This window comes from Athene cunicularia (genome assembly GCF_003259725.1).
Source record: "Athene cunicularia isolate RWA chromosome Z unlocalized genomic scaffold, athCun1 chrZ_part1, whole genome shotgun sequence".
Taxonomy (NCBI): domain Eukaryota; kingdom Metazoa; phylum Chordata; class Aves; order Strigiformes; family Strigidae; genus Athene; species Athene cunicularia.
Window position 1 is genome coordinate 10,903,534 of NW_020799142.1, and position 16,789 is coordinate 10,920,322.

At 34.7% G+C, this 16,789-nt stretch overlaps 1 protein-coding gene across 4 annotated transcripts in view; it reads right to left on the bottom strand.

Moving 5' to 3' along the window:
• The window catches only part of AP3B1 (adaptor related protein complex 3 subunit beta 1), a 150,842-nt gene that overhangs the window by 44,979 nt on the left and 89,074 nt on the right, over positions 1 to 16,789 (bottom strand). For 3 of the 4 annotated variants that reach the window (XM_026865898.1, XM_026865895.1, XM_026865899.1), the window contains exons 20-22: positions 16,190 to 16,367; positions 8,610 to 8,682; positions 7,665 to 7,771 (exon numbers count right to left, since the gene is read on the bottom strand). In XM_026865898.1, coding sequence (XP_026721699.1) covers positions 7,665 to 7,771; positions 8,610 to 8,682; positions 16,190 to 16,367 — 358 coding nt within the window. The remainder of the gene's footprint in view (positions 1 to 7,664; positions 7,772 to 8,609; positions 8,683 to 16,189; positions 16,368 to 16,789) is intronic. The other variant, XM_026865896.1, reaches the window with a different exon arrangement.

Consider the following 16,789-nt stretch of genomic DNA (forward strand, 5'->3'; position numbering starts at 1 on the left):
ACAGTCTTATTTTGAGAAGCATAATATGTATTTTTCATGTTGGAAAGAAAAAGAAGCATTACTTTAAATTGTTTCATAGATCTAAGCATTTAATTCTCAAAGAAGTTGGATTATTTTTAAGGACAGTACTGACTTCTAACAGAAGGCAAAAAAAGAACAAGGGTCTCCTCACAGTAACTTATCTAAAGGAGTTTATTTTTTGCAGCAACACCCCCTCAATTTACTTTCTATTTTATAAATAGGATTTTAAAATTGTAATTGCACTTTCTTTGCAATTTTAGCACTTTTATTTTTAAATTCAATATATGAATATTGGTTTAATCCTTTTCACACCAATATAACAAAACAGCAAAACAGCAGTGAATCAGGAGCACTACTGTTAATCAAAGACCTGGTTACTCAGAATAAAATTTAATTAATGTACAAATTGCTACGAATCATGTTATATAATTATACATTGCATACAAGTAATTTACATACATGTAATTTATATAATGTATACATTATATATAAAAGCATAAACAAAAGACCCAACCTGGAGAACATCTAGTACTAAAACACCCAGCAGTCAACTAAATCAATGAGATTATACATAGTAATAATACAACATACCTCTCAGACTGGGCATACTATTATTTGGGCCAATGTCTTGTATTAGAAACTTGTTTCTGACTCAGAACAAAGATCATGTTTGAGCTTCCAAATTAAATTCTTGGATTTATGTAACAGAAAAGAAGTTGAAGTCTCTTATAATAATTCTTCAGTGTAGAGCTTGTTAAGTATTAACGCATTTAATAAACATAGCATTTTAAAGGCTTGAACACTAATAAACATCACAAATATTAATAAATGGATTTCTAATGAAAGAATAAAGGTGAAATGACCCTTTTAAAAATAGTGTCATAGAAGTGGGTTTTTTCCAAGCTATCATTTTTAGGGGTATGTGGAAGCAATTTCTGAAAGGACATTATAACTTTCAAATACTTGATGTAAAACACATACTATGTTACCAATTTAAGAAAATCCTCATACAGCAAATTTATATAAACACAGAAAACTAAAACCAAGTATGCAGGAGGTCTGTTTGATTCCTTCTTCTGTCTTGGCAATGGTTAATATCTGCTGATGAGCAGCTACATTCATTTGCAGATCTCCAAGAGCTTCCCAAGGTGAGTAAGCATCATTATCCTAATTTTTCAGATGGAAAACTAAAAGATTAACTTACTCCCTCCAGATCACACAGCAAGTAGTAAGCCAAAAATAGAACTCATTTTCCATATGTAACACCCAGTTCTGTATTCACCGGACCATGCAGCTTTCCCACAAGCATCAGTCACACCTAATCAGCTGCATAGCTGTATTTTGGGTGGCACCAGGAGAAAGTTGCTTTTTAACTCTTAAATTTAAGACTACACCTTTTCACTTGCTTCACAGGTATAAATTTTCCCAGGCACCCTACGAACATTGAAACAAAGTGGTTTCAATTAAGCATTATATTATTTTAAAATATTGTAGAGCACAGAGTAGGGGAAAATGGAGACAACACAGATACTTTAAAATGTTCCACATGGAAAAACCACCATCATAAGCTGGAGAGCAAACAGTGCAGAACTCCAAAAACATCTCTGCTCAATGTGTAAGTGTGGTCAACAACGCAAACAAGTTATAAGCACACACAGCGATAGAATACATGTAGACTATCTTGTGGCACACTTCCCCTTTCACCTCCCCCCCCTCCCCACCCAACCCTTCCCAATCTCAATCTTTACATAAAAAAGTAGGCTCTAGAAGTATAATGGCAACATTTAACACATAGGTGTTGGAAGTATGGGAAAAGCAAAACAGCAAAAAGTCTGCAAAACACACATTTCCTTAACACATGGTGCCCAGAACACACAGGACGGGATGGGGATCCAGTGATTTGTGCTGCCATGGCACCAAGGAGGAATGCGAAGCAAGGTGGAAGCCACATGGTCCCATTCTTCCACTTTTCTCAAGGAACATTTGACATGACTATGCAGATTTATCTCCTCCTCTTCCCCTTCTATAAAGGACTGTTTTGCAGTACTCTGTGGATCTTATCTCTCATTCTTCCTCTTTTCCCACAAGAACAGTGCAAACCTTGCACCAAGGAATACGCTGTGTCATTACTCTGAAACAACGGCTTGACCACAGTCCCACCCACTCACACATACATAGATAATACTACCCTGAGTTTGTATCTAACTTGGAGGGATGATAATCTGACATGAAATCAGAGGGACAGATTGATGGGTTTGTGCTCCTGGCCCCATCCCAGAAGGGACGCCTTTTGGTAAGATTCAAGCCCTTGGCTATGCTGAGTGATTACCCAGGAATTGTGTGTGATTGCAATTGGGTTTTTATATGTAGTGCTATATAGCCAACCTGCAGTTTGTGCATTTGTTGTAGGCAATCTTAAAGAATCTGTAGATATTGTACAAGAATAAACCATACTATCTGTGAACCTGACTGCTTCTCTTGAATGTAACTGGACCTACAGCACAAGGGCTGTTCGTGCACCTGGTGTCAGGCCTATGGTTACGGCCCTAACTGGCATACCTGTTAAGAGATAAGTCCAGTCGCTCCTAGCCCCTCTAATCTCTGAGGACTGGCTAGAACGCAAGGGGATTTCTTACCAAATTAATTCATTATCTTAAATGCATAAATAGGAAACAGCTTTCCTGTGATAAGACACAAAAAAGATGAGACATTTCTTACAGGAAACTGAGAAACAGGAGGGCAAATGGTAAACTATAAAAAATAATATTAAGGATACCATAAGCCTGTGTTAGGATAATGCAAAAACACAAAAATATCTGATAGAAGAGATGTGGCTAACATTGAAAACCAATTTAAAAGAAACATCTTTTGTCTGAGTAAAAAACTTTAGAAGCATCCTAAGAGGGGCTGGATATATTTACCGAAATATAAAACTATTTATTTAAAAACCCATGGTAGTTGATCAAAATCTCTCTGAGAACACTGGGCAGAAGACTATCAAGAATCTAGTTGAACCATTGCATGCAGTCTGTTGCTATCACAAGTGATTACACTACGTCTCTTTCATGACATTTACAAGTTAATGTTTGTTCTTATACAACCATTACTAAGGTAAGAACTCAGATCAGAGCTTACATGAATGACAAATGCAACTAGTTAAGTAATAATTATTACTAACAAAGCTCTGAAAAAATAAAACGCATGAAGTTGAGTGCACACCAATGCCTATGTGGAAGAACTACTATTCATTTTCTCCATAGGATTTTGCAAATTTTTAAGCACTCATGCTAACCTTTCCTGCAAGCTGCATACCAGACTAGAGCCATGATAATCCATTATTGCAGTCCTTGTGTTTCTGGTACTTCTAAGAACAAAACCTTCACACAGGACAAAAATATACTTCAGAGTCAATCTTAACACTTTCTATAAAGGAATCAGAAACAGCCTAAATGGGAAAAGCAACCCAAATGATAAGAAAGTCTTCCCCTGGAAAGGTTTAGGAATTAAAATACCATTTAAGGTGTTCTCCTATTCTGAAAATATCTCTAGTTGAATAGTGAGGGAGTTCACATTTACTATTTCTCAAGGAATTCTGTAAGTGTGCTCAATTTGGAATTAAATGTATTTATCACCTGGTTTGACAGGTCTGCAGCTCGACCTTGACTTTTGTCAAAAGCTATTATTTCTGCTCTATGCATCACCACTCTAAAGTTCTCAAAGTGGATTTCAGTCAAAAGTTCTGTAGAAGACATGAGACAGAAAACATGATGATTTACTCCTCCCTTCCTAAACAGTTTCTGTGGAAGTCCAAGTAGAAGGAAACAATAAAAATGTGTATTGCCAGTAATAACTACTATCAAGAGAATACACTGAACATGTTGAATAAAACCATAGTAAGTAAAGCCGTACCACTTCTACAATTACACTATAATTTCACATGCACAACAATTAATGGCAACACTTAACTGTTGCATCAAATATTTTTAGAAGTACCTTCTCAGTAAAACAAGCTTTCCCCTCTTTTTGATACATGCTTTTACCATGAGCTTCTCTTATTCACTTATTTTTCCCCAAATTATCCTCTATTTGGGGCAGGGGAAACAATCTTCTTCCCTCAAATCCTACTCAGCTCATACTTCCACACGCTTTTTGCCCCATCCAACTGCTGCTACCATCAGAGCTCATATCCTGCTGTCAATTCTTCCTTGTACTAACACTGTAAAACACTGTTCTAAATCATAACAAACGTCTTGCTACCAAAGTAGTATTTCCTTCTCACTAATCTTAAAATTTTAAAATTATGTGTCATTTTTACCAGTTAATTGTCATATGCAGCATACTCAGGGCTTTACACATACAGGAGAGCAGACGCTTGTATATCTTTACCATCTAAAATCCTCATGAGTAAAGAATGGGTGGTTTAGCTTTTTTTCTCATTAGCTGTGTGATGGGTAGGAACACTCCTGCCTTCTGCTTCTCTCTGATACCATAGCTCTCTCCTCTTCCTCCTCTCACTATTCCTGCTCAAAATATTATTTCCTACAGCAGGTTATAACCCTTCCTGTCCTTATGCCATCCATGAGTGTTGCTTCCAATTCTCTCTTCTTTCACTTTATGACCTCTCTTTAGAGGACAACACCTATTCACACTGTTTCCAGAAAACCACTTTACATGAGAGAAAGCTGCAAGCTGTCAGTGTAGGCTTTCATTGGCACCACATCCTTAAGCCTGCAAATGTATCCATCAAACTCAATGGACTCCAAATGCAGAGTTTCCCCAAGCACTTGGGTCTCACTTCCCTTGCATCTACACCCTGAAAAGCCTCACAGTAGCCTCTGGTGACCTCAGTTACCTGGTTTGGTTGAGCCACCTGAAGATGGACTACATGTACCAGGGCAGAAGGATACACAAGGATATACTATGTTGTGCATCCAGTTAGAAAAAAGTTATCCATAAATCATCAGAGAATTTTGTTTTTCCTGGAACAAACTATAATATGCATGTGTGTGTTTATATGATGGGGAAATGTGCTATATATAAACATAGATCACAAAAACAAATGAGCTGCATCAGGTTGTGCACTGTAGTTTCTATTCAAGGTTATTTTGGATTTGTAGGTTTAAAGAGACCCATACCATTACTCTAAAACCATTCTTGTATTTATGTTTTCATAACATTCAGCAGCTATGAATTTGGAGTTCTATGTTTTCTAAAAGCTGGACCCAATTACAGTGCTGAATGATTTGAATAATAGGCTGCTTGACACATTCCAAAATAAATGGCTGGTACATTTCTTTGATATTAGGGTCATATACTGTACTTACCTATTTTTACTCCATGCTCTCCCCTGCCTAGTAATAAATTAATTTCTCACTGTTAGCTTGGCATGTGGCCTACAGTTAAATTCATTTTCTTTCCCACTGAAGAAATAAAGTTTTTTGAAGTATGACAACTATGCTCCTTATTTTTAGAATTAGTCATCACAGATTAAACTCAAAATACTATTTTTAAGAGGGATATTCCCACATAAAGTCTTAAGATTTTTAAAAATTTTAGAAAATTACCTGGTAGTGCTGAACAACATGTGACAATAGTTATCTAACTACTTGCACACAAGACTTTTTACAATATATGGATATAATTTGAAAGCACAATTTTTAACCTTAGTGTTTTATTTTGCTTTCTGGTACACAAAACTCAGCAAAAGACCTCATGTACATTTGTAGTGATCGACGGCAATGAGAGCTGAGTTTACATCTGAAAACACAATACAGTCCAAAACATGTAATCACTATCCAGGCAGCAACAATTAGTCCTTACGTGATATAGGTTGTTTCCCGAGCGGGGAGTATGAGGAAATGTTCCAGCTTCCTTGCTGGTTACATGTTTTACCAGGAACTCAGCAGTAGCAAGAACACATTTTGCAGAATCAACCCTTTCATCCAGAACTTCTGCTCTTTAGGCTACACCTTGTAGCTCCTCCTAATTTTCTAGAATTAATACTAATACTCTATTTCATTGCAGCTACCTTCTGAAGAATGGGGAGCAGCAATTTAACAAATGAATAGTGGCAATTATCAGGAAAGTAAGCATGAGTGTGGGAGTGGAACATGTGTCCAGGTACAGCAGATGATGAAAGGACTAAAGACATTGTCAACAGGGGTGTAAAGCTGCTGACCTTACCAATTGCTATCTTTAACTTACCCTCAAAGATGACAATTCTGAAGTAAACCAAAGACATCAGAGTCATTCTTAAGCTAACCCAGAGCCAGGAAAACAGATGTTTGCCTGTGTTTTGAGCTGTCAAAGCCATAAAGGATGGCAAAGAAGCCATTGTGGGATTGCAATCACAGAAATAAAACCACAGTTGTAACTGTGTTTACACTCAGGTTTGCCACCTAATGCTGCATACTGCACTCAAAAATAACACGGAAGAGAATTTCTGGCATTTTCAGACTGTGTGACATGTGAACAACTACGCATCTGGTAAAGTTACATGGATTGTTACTGCTCTGCTGGAAATTTAAATTGCATCACAATTTTTTTAGATAAGGCTAATATCCAACACATTATCTGAAAGTCTACTTTTTCACCACCAAATTTTAAAGCCTGTAAATATGAAACTGAATCAACAGCTAAAATCTTTTATTTCTTGAGTCAAATCATTCATGCAACTCCTTTATGTAAGAAGTATTTGATTTTGCAAACGTATTGCTCCCAAAGCCAGCACAAAGTACTTTATCAGCAATTATTAAAGTTGCAGTGTAGGTTCTATATACCAGTCTCATTAGAAACACAGCTAGGCTAAAAAAATGCCTGTGACTCCGGTATTTTTTCTAGTCACTCCCACCCACTTTCACAAGGATAAGTATCCTATGTTATACTGCCACAATTCCTTATTAAAATGCAAATTTAAAGTGGGCACACAAAATGACTGAAAGAAAAAGCCCCAAACCAAAACAGAACACAACTACCATCCATTCCCCCAACACAGCAATGCCCTCTACCTCCATGACTTTGCTAACCTTAATTATACCTACAGTTTTGAGATTCCCTAATGGAAAGTGCTACAAAGCGGGAAGTACAAACAGAATGAATCATGACACATACTGATACATCACTGATTGTAAATCTATACCCTTTTTATTTGCACCCAGGGGCTGTGCTTCATATACTCCTGAAAAAATACTTCCAAGTAGCAAAATGTCATAACTGGAGCCATGTACAGAAAACAAACAGGCTGAAGATTAACGGGTATGTGATTTTCTCATAGTTTTTATTTTTGATAGTGTGGCAACTAAATGATTTGAAAGATTTGTATAGTTTAGATATTTATTTTACTTATTTCATAAATTAAAGTTTCTGCGAGGCAGAAAAAAAGACAAATTGAAGGAGAAAGCTGAAAATACTTGAAGGCATCCTTCTCAGACATGCAATATTCATACTTTTCTCCACATTTCAGAATGTAATTAGTACAGATAAAAAAAGCTGTCAGACTTGCATGTAAACCAGAATTTCATACAAGACCTTTACAGATGAAAGTACTTGTAAAAAATCACTTTAATGACTGCCTCAAAAACATGTGAAATGGTTAATTTAAGACACACACCCCACTTCCCACCTCCTTTTTAAAGGCTACTTACATCTATGACTGATGAATTTGACAGACTTAATCCTTCTAGGTCTGCTGTTGAACTTGGGGACAAAACAGCTGCTATAGGAACTGCCACAGGAGTTGTCACAGGACAGACTAGAAGTAAAAAGGAAACATTTAAAAAATAAAGAATACTAGGAAGGACAATAAGCTATTTTCAGTAAGTGTAAAAAGGTTTTACATCTTGATCTTCTTATTTTATCCTTCTATACATATGTTTCTTAATAGCAGAAGATTATTTTTCAGACATATGACCCCAATACTCTATTAAACAATGAAAATATAAATAAAATTGATATATGTATAGATCGTGTTATTTACATTATAAATATTTTGTCCTCCCCTCCCATTTTTTCCTCTTTTATCCTTCAGTCTGATCCATAATATGATGCACATTTTCAATTACAAGCTATGTGCAAAGTACATATTAATGCAATTGTAACATGTTGCACCTATAGAAGAAAAATTGAAGAACTGCACTACAAAGCATAGCCAAAAACCAATGCCAGCTCTACCCTACCCTTCCAAGATTACGTCTTAAGCCATTCTTCAAAACTGTGACTTTTAGTTTCTAATTATAGTACCACAATTGGTTCACAGGTTGCACAGATGTACAAGTAGCATCCATTGACAACTGAAAAATAAGCCCACTTTAAGAGAAAACAAGTCCAGACATACAAAAACTTTCAAAATAAATGTTTTACATACCAATACATTCAAAACTTTAAAACTATTTCTCAGTTCTAAAATAAACAAAATCATGTATTGTAATAATTATGCTTAAAAATAAGTTCATAGTCTAAGCAATTTTTTTTTGTCAGGAAGCTGGTACAATAAATGAACATAATCAATGTTTCAGACATTTAAAATTCATTGAATTAACAGAATTGAATTTATGTCATGGGAAAAATGAGGCTTTAATCAAGATACTTACAATCATCTAGATCTAAGAGAAACACATCTTTTTTATTTGGAGCTTTTCTATCTTGTACCAGTTTTTCTTCTTTCTGTCAAAAATATGAGTATTTTTTCTTTTACTATATCAGCAAAATAAAACTCTTTAATACTTTTACAAAGCAAAGTGTATCTTCTCTGCTGTAAAAGAAAACTATATCCATTTTCAGAGCTCAGCATTCAGAGAATTTACCCAGTGAGAAAGATTTCTTTATACAGGTAAACTGAACCTAAACTCCACATTTGAGTTACATTTACTCCTCTGAAGCTCACGTTTTAGTTTAATATTAATAACAGTTCCTACTCAAAGAATCTTTTGAGACCATTAAAATAGAGATAGAAACATTTTTTTTTAAGACAAAATGCTTGGTACTAACATTTCTGTTTCCATATGAAAAACAGAACAAAATCCATTCAGTAAGAAAGCACTGTTACCTGTACTTATATAGTAGCACGGAATTCCAATCATCTATTGGGATTTTACTTAATTGCTGGACAAATAATAAGAAGTTGATTTTTGTCACAAAAAAGTTACAATTTTAAGCCTTGCAATGATTGGTAGTACTTCAAGTAAAGAGTAGAGCAGTAATTGCATAATCCTGCAATTGACTTGGCAAACAGAGCATTTCAACAAAATTTGTTTAAAATACAGCTCAGTAAAAAGTATTAAACAGATTTAGTGAGTGTTGGTCATACCTATAGAACATGTTTAAACAGTGATGATTCAGGACAGAATTTAGTATGTCACAGCTCAATATGGACTCCCAATGGGGTGATTTAGTGAAAAGGATTGATCTTTGAATGTAGCCAGAACCTGGACATGTTACCTGCTGGATGCTCATCAGACATCCTTTTTTTCTGGACAAGCTGAAGAACTCCCTCTGCCTTTTCTCTGGCTCACTCACAAAAGAGAACTTTGTCGTTCTTGCAGAGAATTTGTCAACTGCCTTTAGACCTTAAGACACTGCTCACTATCCAAGGTATTGCAAGTAAACGAAACAGAGCCCTTCCAGGAGTCAAATTCTGTGAACTTACTAGTTTAGCCGTTTCCTCCCCAACAGCATGTGACAGCTAAATGCATATACACTATTATTCTTCTACCTTTTCTAATAAATGAACAGGTCTAAATAAATTAGTAAAAATCCATATGACCATCAGGGCCTCCATTTCTTGAGCATTTCTTGCAAGCTGTCACAGTCTCTTCAGGCACTCAGGCAGGATAGGAATCCCTAGAGAAGCTTTGAGTCCTTTCAGAAACTCAACAGCTAGAATCACTTTGACTATCATCAGAGAGTAAGATTACCCTTCTTTTCTAAAGGTGCATTCCCTTTCTTCTAGTCTCTCAACCTTACAGTCAGCTGCAAACTAACAATAAAGCTGAGTCTATTTTTTACCAATTTCCAGTTCCCTCCAGAGAACACGGAAGAAACTAGCTAATGTTCTCATTATTGGAAGCTGTTGATGTTAATGACTATCAGGCTTGACCTGAGCCAAAATGACATTAGTCATCATTCCTTCAATAAGCCCATGGCTCATATAGACAGTAGTCACTTACGTGATCATTACAGATGTGCTTTAGATATTCTGGGAGTAGAAGACTCTTGTGGACAGAGAAGAATGGAAGCCACTATTTTAAAAAATATTTTTCAATAAACATACTTCACTGACCCTTATCACTATGGTATTTGAGTGAGTTACTGTCGCTTATTTATCTGAAACACAAAACTCCTCTGGACAAAGGAAATATTACAAAATATCTTTAAAATGGTGCTAATATTGCTTCATTCCTTATATGCCTTGCCCAGAATTAGTGAGGGACTCTGCTGCAGAACATGGTCTCTTGAGTATCATTCTGCTCACAACTATCAGACTTCATTTTTCTCTTCCAGTGTGATTATTGGCAAGTCATTAAGCTTTTTCCGGCTCTTTTAAAAAAAAAATAATCTGTGAAATAAGGATAAATAGTATACCTCATAAGCTACAGGTTATACTTGAATTACTCATGTCTATGAAGTGTGAGAAAAACAATTTCATGACAATTCTTTTAATGAATTCCAAGCCTTTTTATAGCACCATTTGGTTAATATTTAGCACTGAATCAGGAGTTTAGCTGTTGTCTGAAGCACCTTTACTATATATGTATCACAACTTTATTTGCTAAACCAGAAACTCTTCAGACACCAGAACATACTAAAAGAGAACATGGTTAAACAAAATGCAAATATATGTTAAAAAAACCAAACCTCAACTGCTGAACTCTTTCACTCCCTACACCCCACTTATCTATAAGATATAGTTCTATCTTCAACTATGATTAAGGTTCAAAGGTTATTTTTAGATGGAGTTCTATATTTGCTAATTATTCCAGCAGAGATGGGATTTCCTCCATTCCCTTTTATTATGCAGCCAATTAAAGTCTATAAAAAGTGGCTCACCCACATGAGAGCCTATATCACAAGTATGAGAATTTTGAATATGCTTCAGTTCTGCCAATGGCAGCATTGCTAGGTCAAGATGTTTAAAAAAATTAGGAGTCAGAGTTAAGAAAACCTCTTACTGTTAATCTGTTTACTGAAAATTAAGACAGAACATCCTGTGTCACAAATAACACCAACTGTATGCTTCAATTTGTTTCTTCTATTACTTATTTTAACTACATTCTTAAGTAGTTACTAAGTACATATCAGAAAGCTTGGTATGTAATTTTATCTTATAAAATGCATTTCTGCACTGATATTATTTTGAATGTACTAAATAATACATCTTTAAAAATGGGGAAAAAATACTTCAAGAGAATTTATTTCTTAAAAATAAAATAAAATGGTCCTAGATAAGACATAAGTACAGAATCATTACGTCAAGGTAATGCATGGTAAGAAAAACTTCTACTGCACACTTCATCAGAATACTGTACTTAAATACATCAGTTTACTGTAAAAAAAAAAAAAAAAAAAAAAATCCAAAACCAGAAACAAACAAAAAAACCCCCAACAACCCTACCATCTGGGAAATGTAAAATCAGAAGCTAACTAAATCAAGATAAAGCTAATGTTCAAATTTGATCACGTCTTATTTTCTACTTCAGCCAAGCGTGTCAAGCTTAAGTAAATACTCAAGTTACTTATATGTGCGTGCATGCATGCTATATATACACATAAACATACAGGCATTTTCATATTTATATGTATATTTGTATATATGTCTATATATATTAATTGTGTGCTATTCTGTACAAAAGATCAAAGGAAGATATTTACATGGATCTTGTCTATTGCAAACATGGTTATTTTTTAATTTGTTTTTTCCAAGAAAAGAAAATTGATTGGCTTTCTAGGAATAATAAATAGCCAATGACTCCAACAGACACTACCAACAGGTATTTCTATTGAGGGAAAAAGCTTTGCATTCCAAAACAAGAAAATAAAAAGGCTCTGACATGTCTGGCATTTCTCTGTAAGATAATTTTTTATTTTTCTTAAAACTAAGTCTACAGTATAACCCAAACAGTTTCCTACCAAGAGAGCCCACTATGGGAAAAGCAGAATACTAGGCAAAGAAGTTAAGCTATATTCCATCAAACATTTATCTGTTCGCAATTCATCTTGGTAATAGAGATAGAACCTGGTAAATGCATATAGGACTTGAAGCAGGAGATTTCTCTTGCTCAATGCATAATTCATGTGCTCCGCCTGCAAAGTGTGTAAAATGAGAATTTCACACCACAGCATAAGCCATGGAGCTGCAGAGAAAAGGCAGATGAAATAATATTTTGCTGTGTGAATTTTATTTCTTATCCTCCCGATATTTATACAAACCCATCATTGACAATCCAACTGCATTGACAGATCACCCACTGTTTCCATTGTGTTAGCACTTGAAAAGAGATCAGGCAGAAAGATAGACAATTTGTTTTTGTATATTTTTTAAATAGTGGATCAGGATTTTAACAGCTGAGTGACTGTATTATACTTGTATAAGGAGGTCACCAGTAGCTGATTTTAAAATCCCACTGTAGAGACACCTACTTATATATGCCATCATCCTCAAATCTGCATTTTAGCTCTATAGTATTTATGCTTAACATAAAATATGTATCAGAACACCTCAAACTATCCATATTTCAAAATTATATAAAAGACTGCAGTACAAGAGGGTAACAAGACTGCAGTACAAGAGGGTAACTTTTCTATTCACTGCAGCTTCATTACAGTGAACACAACAGCTTTTTCAAAATGACTCTTCAAGAGAAAACATATGAAAGTAATAATATATTCAGGAAAAATAACATGAAGTTTTTGTAACTTATTTTAATGTTAGTAAATGCATGGATGTATGCACAAATTAAGCTCCCATGTGAGTGTAATCAAATCTATTTTATTATGAAAATTCTGTTGAACACGGCAATGGTGCCCAACAACGCATATAGAATGGTAAATACCACCCAAAACATCAGCTATGTAACATACTTCATGTGTGGCAAACTGAGAAACTATAAAAATAAAGCTCAGTAACTACTCCTCTTATCAATATGTATTTCAGATTTTTTTTTTTTTAAAGGAAAGGAAATCCTAATGAATCATCTCCCCATATATACTGACCAAATCAGGAGTACCCTGTAACAGAATAATATAAGCAATGGCTTTTCCATTAAAGATCTATCAGAATAAAACCACACATTTCTGAGACCCTGGCTGAAACTGTCTGCTTCCTAGGTGGCCTGAAAAGAAGTCAGGTAGGAAGCAGAAAAAATAAAGGATTTTCCTGGAAATAAAATAAACATGCGTGGTTTTTTGTAAAATGTACCTCCTCACAGGGGCTCTATCATCTATAATGTTCTTTAATGTTTGTTAACAATTGCTTTCCTTTTCAGCTTGGAAGGACTTATCCAGGTTATCATCAGTTAGTTCCACCTATCATCACAGTGCTCAAAATAGGTCTCTTCAAAAAATCTATTAGGCTAGTTAGCATAACAATCACCTTTGACACAAAATACTTCTGATTCTCCCAATCACTTCCTCATCCAGCTACACTTCTGAATACAAGCTATTATTGGAAATACCTCAAGTATAAATGCAGGTATCCGACATGGCTTAAATGGAAACTTCATGGTCCTAGAAATTAACATAGTACACAGGACACTGAAATAGTCCTCTATCTTCAAGAGCATTAAATTAAATTTCCCTCTGCCTCCTTCATATATGACCATTGTTAATACAGTCCATCAGCCATAGCTTGTTATCCTTACATTAAATGTGCTAATTTCTTAATGAAAATGAATTTAAGGAACATAGACACTTAGCTTTTGCATACTGAGTTCTATGCTATATTTTCAATAATCTCTTCACTTTTTTCTTGCTGCCTTTAAACCCATGCATATAAATAAACCCATTGCTATTCGTTTTAATATTTTTTGTGATGTTTGAAAGTTTTGCAGTTTTTCAGTTCTACCCTTTGAGGCTGATCAAGTCCTCTGTCAACTGCTTATAAATACTTTTTCTTTCTTTTTATGTACTTCTTAGCCAACTAGGACTTCAGGACTACTGTAATATTCTTTGTCTTCTCTTAAAATCCAAGGTCTTGACAATTTTCCATTGACTTTACAAAACAAACCCAAGCTTCCTGGACACTCTGGTTCTCATATTTTTCAGTATGTCTGACTTCACACATTCTCAACCGCTGTTTTGAAATACAAAAGACTTCTTTATGCTAGAAGTAATCACATATCCTGGGAAATAACCAGAACAGTTTAGATAACTGTAGTGAAAGGAATCATGAACAACAGCATCAATATCCTGAGAAAAATGACAAATGCATCAGAGGGAAGACACTATTGTGCAAATAAGGTTTTGCAGTGGCTGCTCAGAACTAAGCAGGTTAGAATACCTATTACTTTCTGGTGACAAAATACTGTGCTAATATGAGAAGGTGCAAACTGTTAGAATTAATTCATGTCCCATCTAGCATCAAAGGAGTTCATCCTGAGAGGATTTAGGTTACATTTGTTGCACTACCATTTTTTGGCAAGATCCAGTTTGGCTTCTCTACTAGAAGAAACTTTGACATGGTATTTGGGCAGGAAACAATAATCAAACCATGGAAGCACACCTCTGTTTCTCAAATGCTACAGTCTCACTTCATCTTTTGTTCTACTTGGTAGAAGAAGGGAATAGATTAAAAGTTAAGGTTACAACGCAGAGTTCCTAGGCAGACCTATAAAGTTACAAAACAAGGACCATGTACAACGTAAGTTCACCATTTAGAGAAATAGAGAGGCTTACCCTTTCAGTTAAAGGAATGCACACCAAAACAGCTTAATAAAGTTACAGTCTTCCCTCTCAACTGTTCAAAACACATCTGTCCACCAGCTTCTGCCACTGCATCAAATGCAACAATGTCTGTTTTGACTATTCAGCACCTATACAGGAGTCCTGACCGAAATGTCTTGGCTTAATTTAAAGTTCATTGGAACATCACCTAATTTTCAAAACGATGTATCAGTATTAAAATGGAAACCTGAGCTACAATTTTACCCTTCAAATTTTTTATAAAATGCATAAAAAGAAATGCACAGGAAATATTTGATAACAGAAAAACAATTTTCAAAAATTCTTTCACTCTACTACCTTAACAGATTTAGCATAAAATTTTTTAAAGAAAGGTAGGTAAACAATGCAATTCCTGTTATTAGCACTAGCTCTATAATGTTAGCTTTTATAATGAAATTTTAACCTCTTTTTCTTCACTAAGGTAAGCAATTAAAATTTAGCTGACACATGAATGGCTCTGTTGAACAGTTCTCCATCTTCATGCATTTCCAAATGCAATTTAAAAAGGATGTACTTGAAAGTTTGCTACTCCATAAATGTTGCAAAAAACCTAATACAATTGGAAGCAGCAGAATTCTTTATAAACTTTATTCCTATGGAACAGAGAGCAATAAAACGTTGTTTACTCATTAAGACTATTAATTATACTAATCTATGTATACACCTCAAGTATACATGCATTAACTGCACTACTCTCAATTTTAACAGGAAATTTTAAGACAAAATGAGTGGTTCTACTAGAATGTTGTCAAACTCTTAAGAAACAATGTATTAACATTTGCTTCTTGGTTTTGCTTCCTGTAAGACTCAGTTCCTGTAGTACACTTTAAGATCCCATTTTAATATAATTATATCACTATTAATATAATTATATCACTATAATATAAAAATCATCAGGATATTATTTTTGTGAACTATCCAGGTACTATGCTTTCACCAGTTAAACAGTAATTTTAAAAAAACAATTAGGTTTTATTCTTCATCTATCTGGAGTAAAAACATGATAGAATTAAAACTGATATATGCTTTTAGTTATAAAATGTTCTTACTTGCTTGAACTATCAACAAACTACTTCAGCATTGTTTTTTTTATCAAGGCTCAAACATTTTTTTCAGAAATTCTGTTTTTTTAGATATCTATAAAATCACTACCCATCTGCATTCCTGAAAGAAACACATATAGATGGTTAGATGCATCTTTTAATCTTTTATAGAGCTTTTAAAAAACTTTTACCTTACTAGAGGTAGCACTTCCAGATTTTTCAGACTCAGAGTCACTTTTAGAGTCTGATTCTGACTTGGAGTCTGGAGAACTTTCTTCTGATGAAGTAGGCTCTGTATCAGAGGAACTGGACGTGCTTCTCTTTTTGAAGATCCCTTTTGCCTTCTTTTTATTGTCCTCTGAAAGACTACACATTGAAAAAAAAAATGTTAAGAGACATGTAAAACCACCAAAGGAATCTGCTTAGGTAATACCCTACACTAACATTTCAAAGTTTTATTAAACGAGCTTTATGTCAGTATTTCTTCATGATATAAAACTCAGTTAAGTTGGCAGAAGTAGTAGCTTGTTTAAGGGTACACAAAACTGTTGTATCACATTACACAATAATTCATCACATATAGTCTAAACCAGCGCAACAGCTGGACAATAATATGAATATATTCAGTATTTAAAATATTACTGCAATGCACCCATTTTGTGACATTTCAGAAAGAAGTGTAGACACTCTTATATATAAAAGAACTTCCAGACTATTCCACCTTTGATTAACAGAATCTTGATGGGTTATCAGATTATATGCAAAGTAATTTTGCTGGGGGGGGGGGGAAG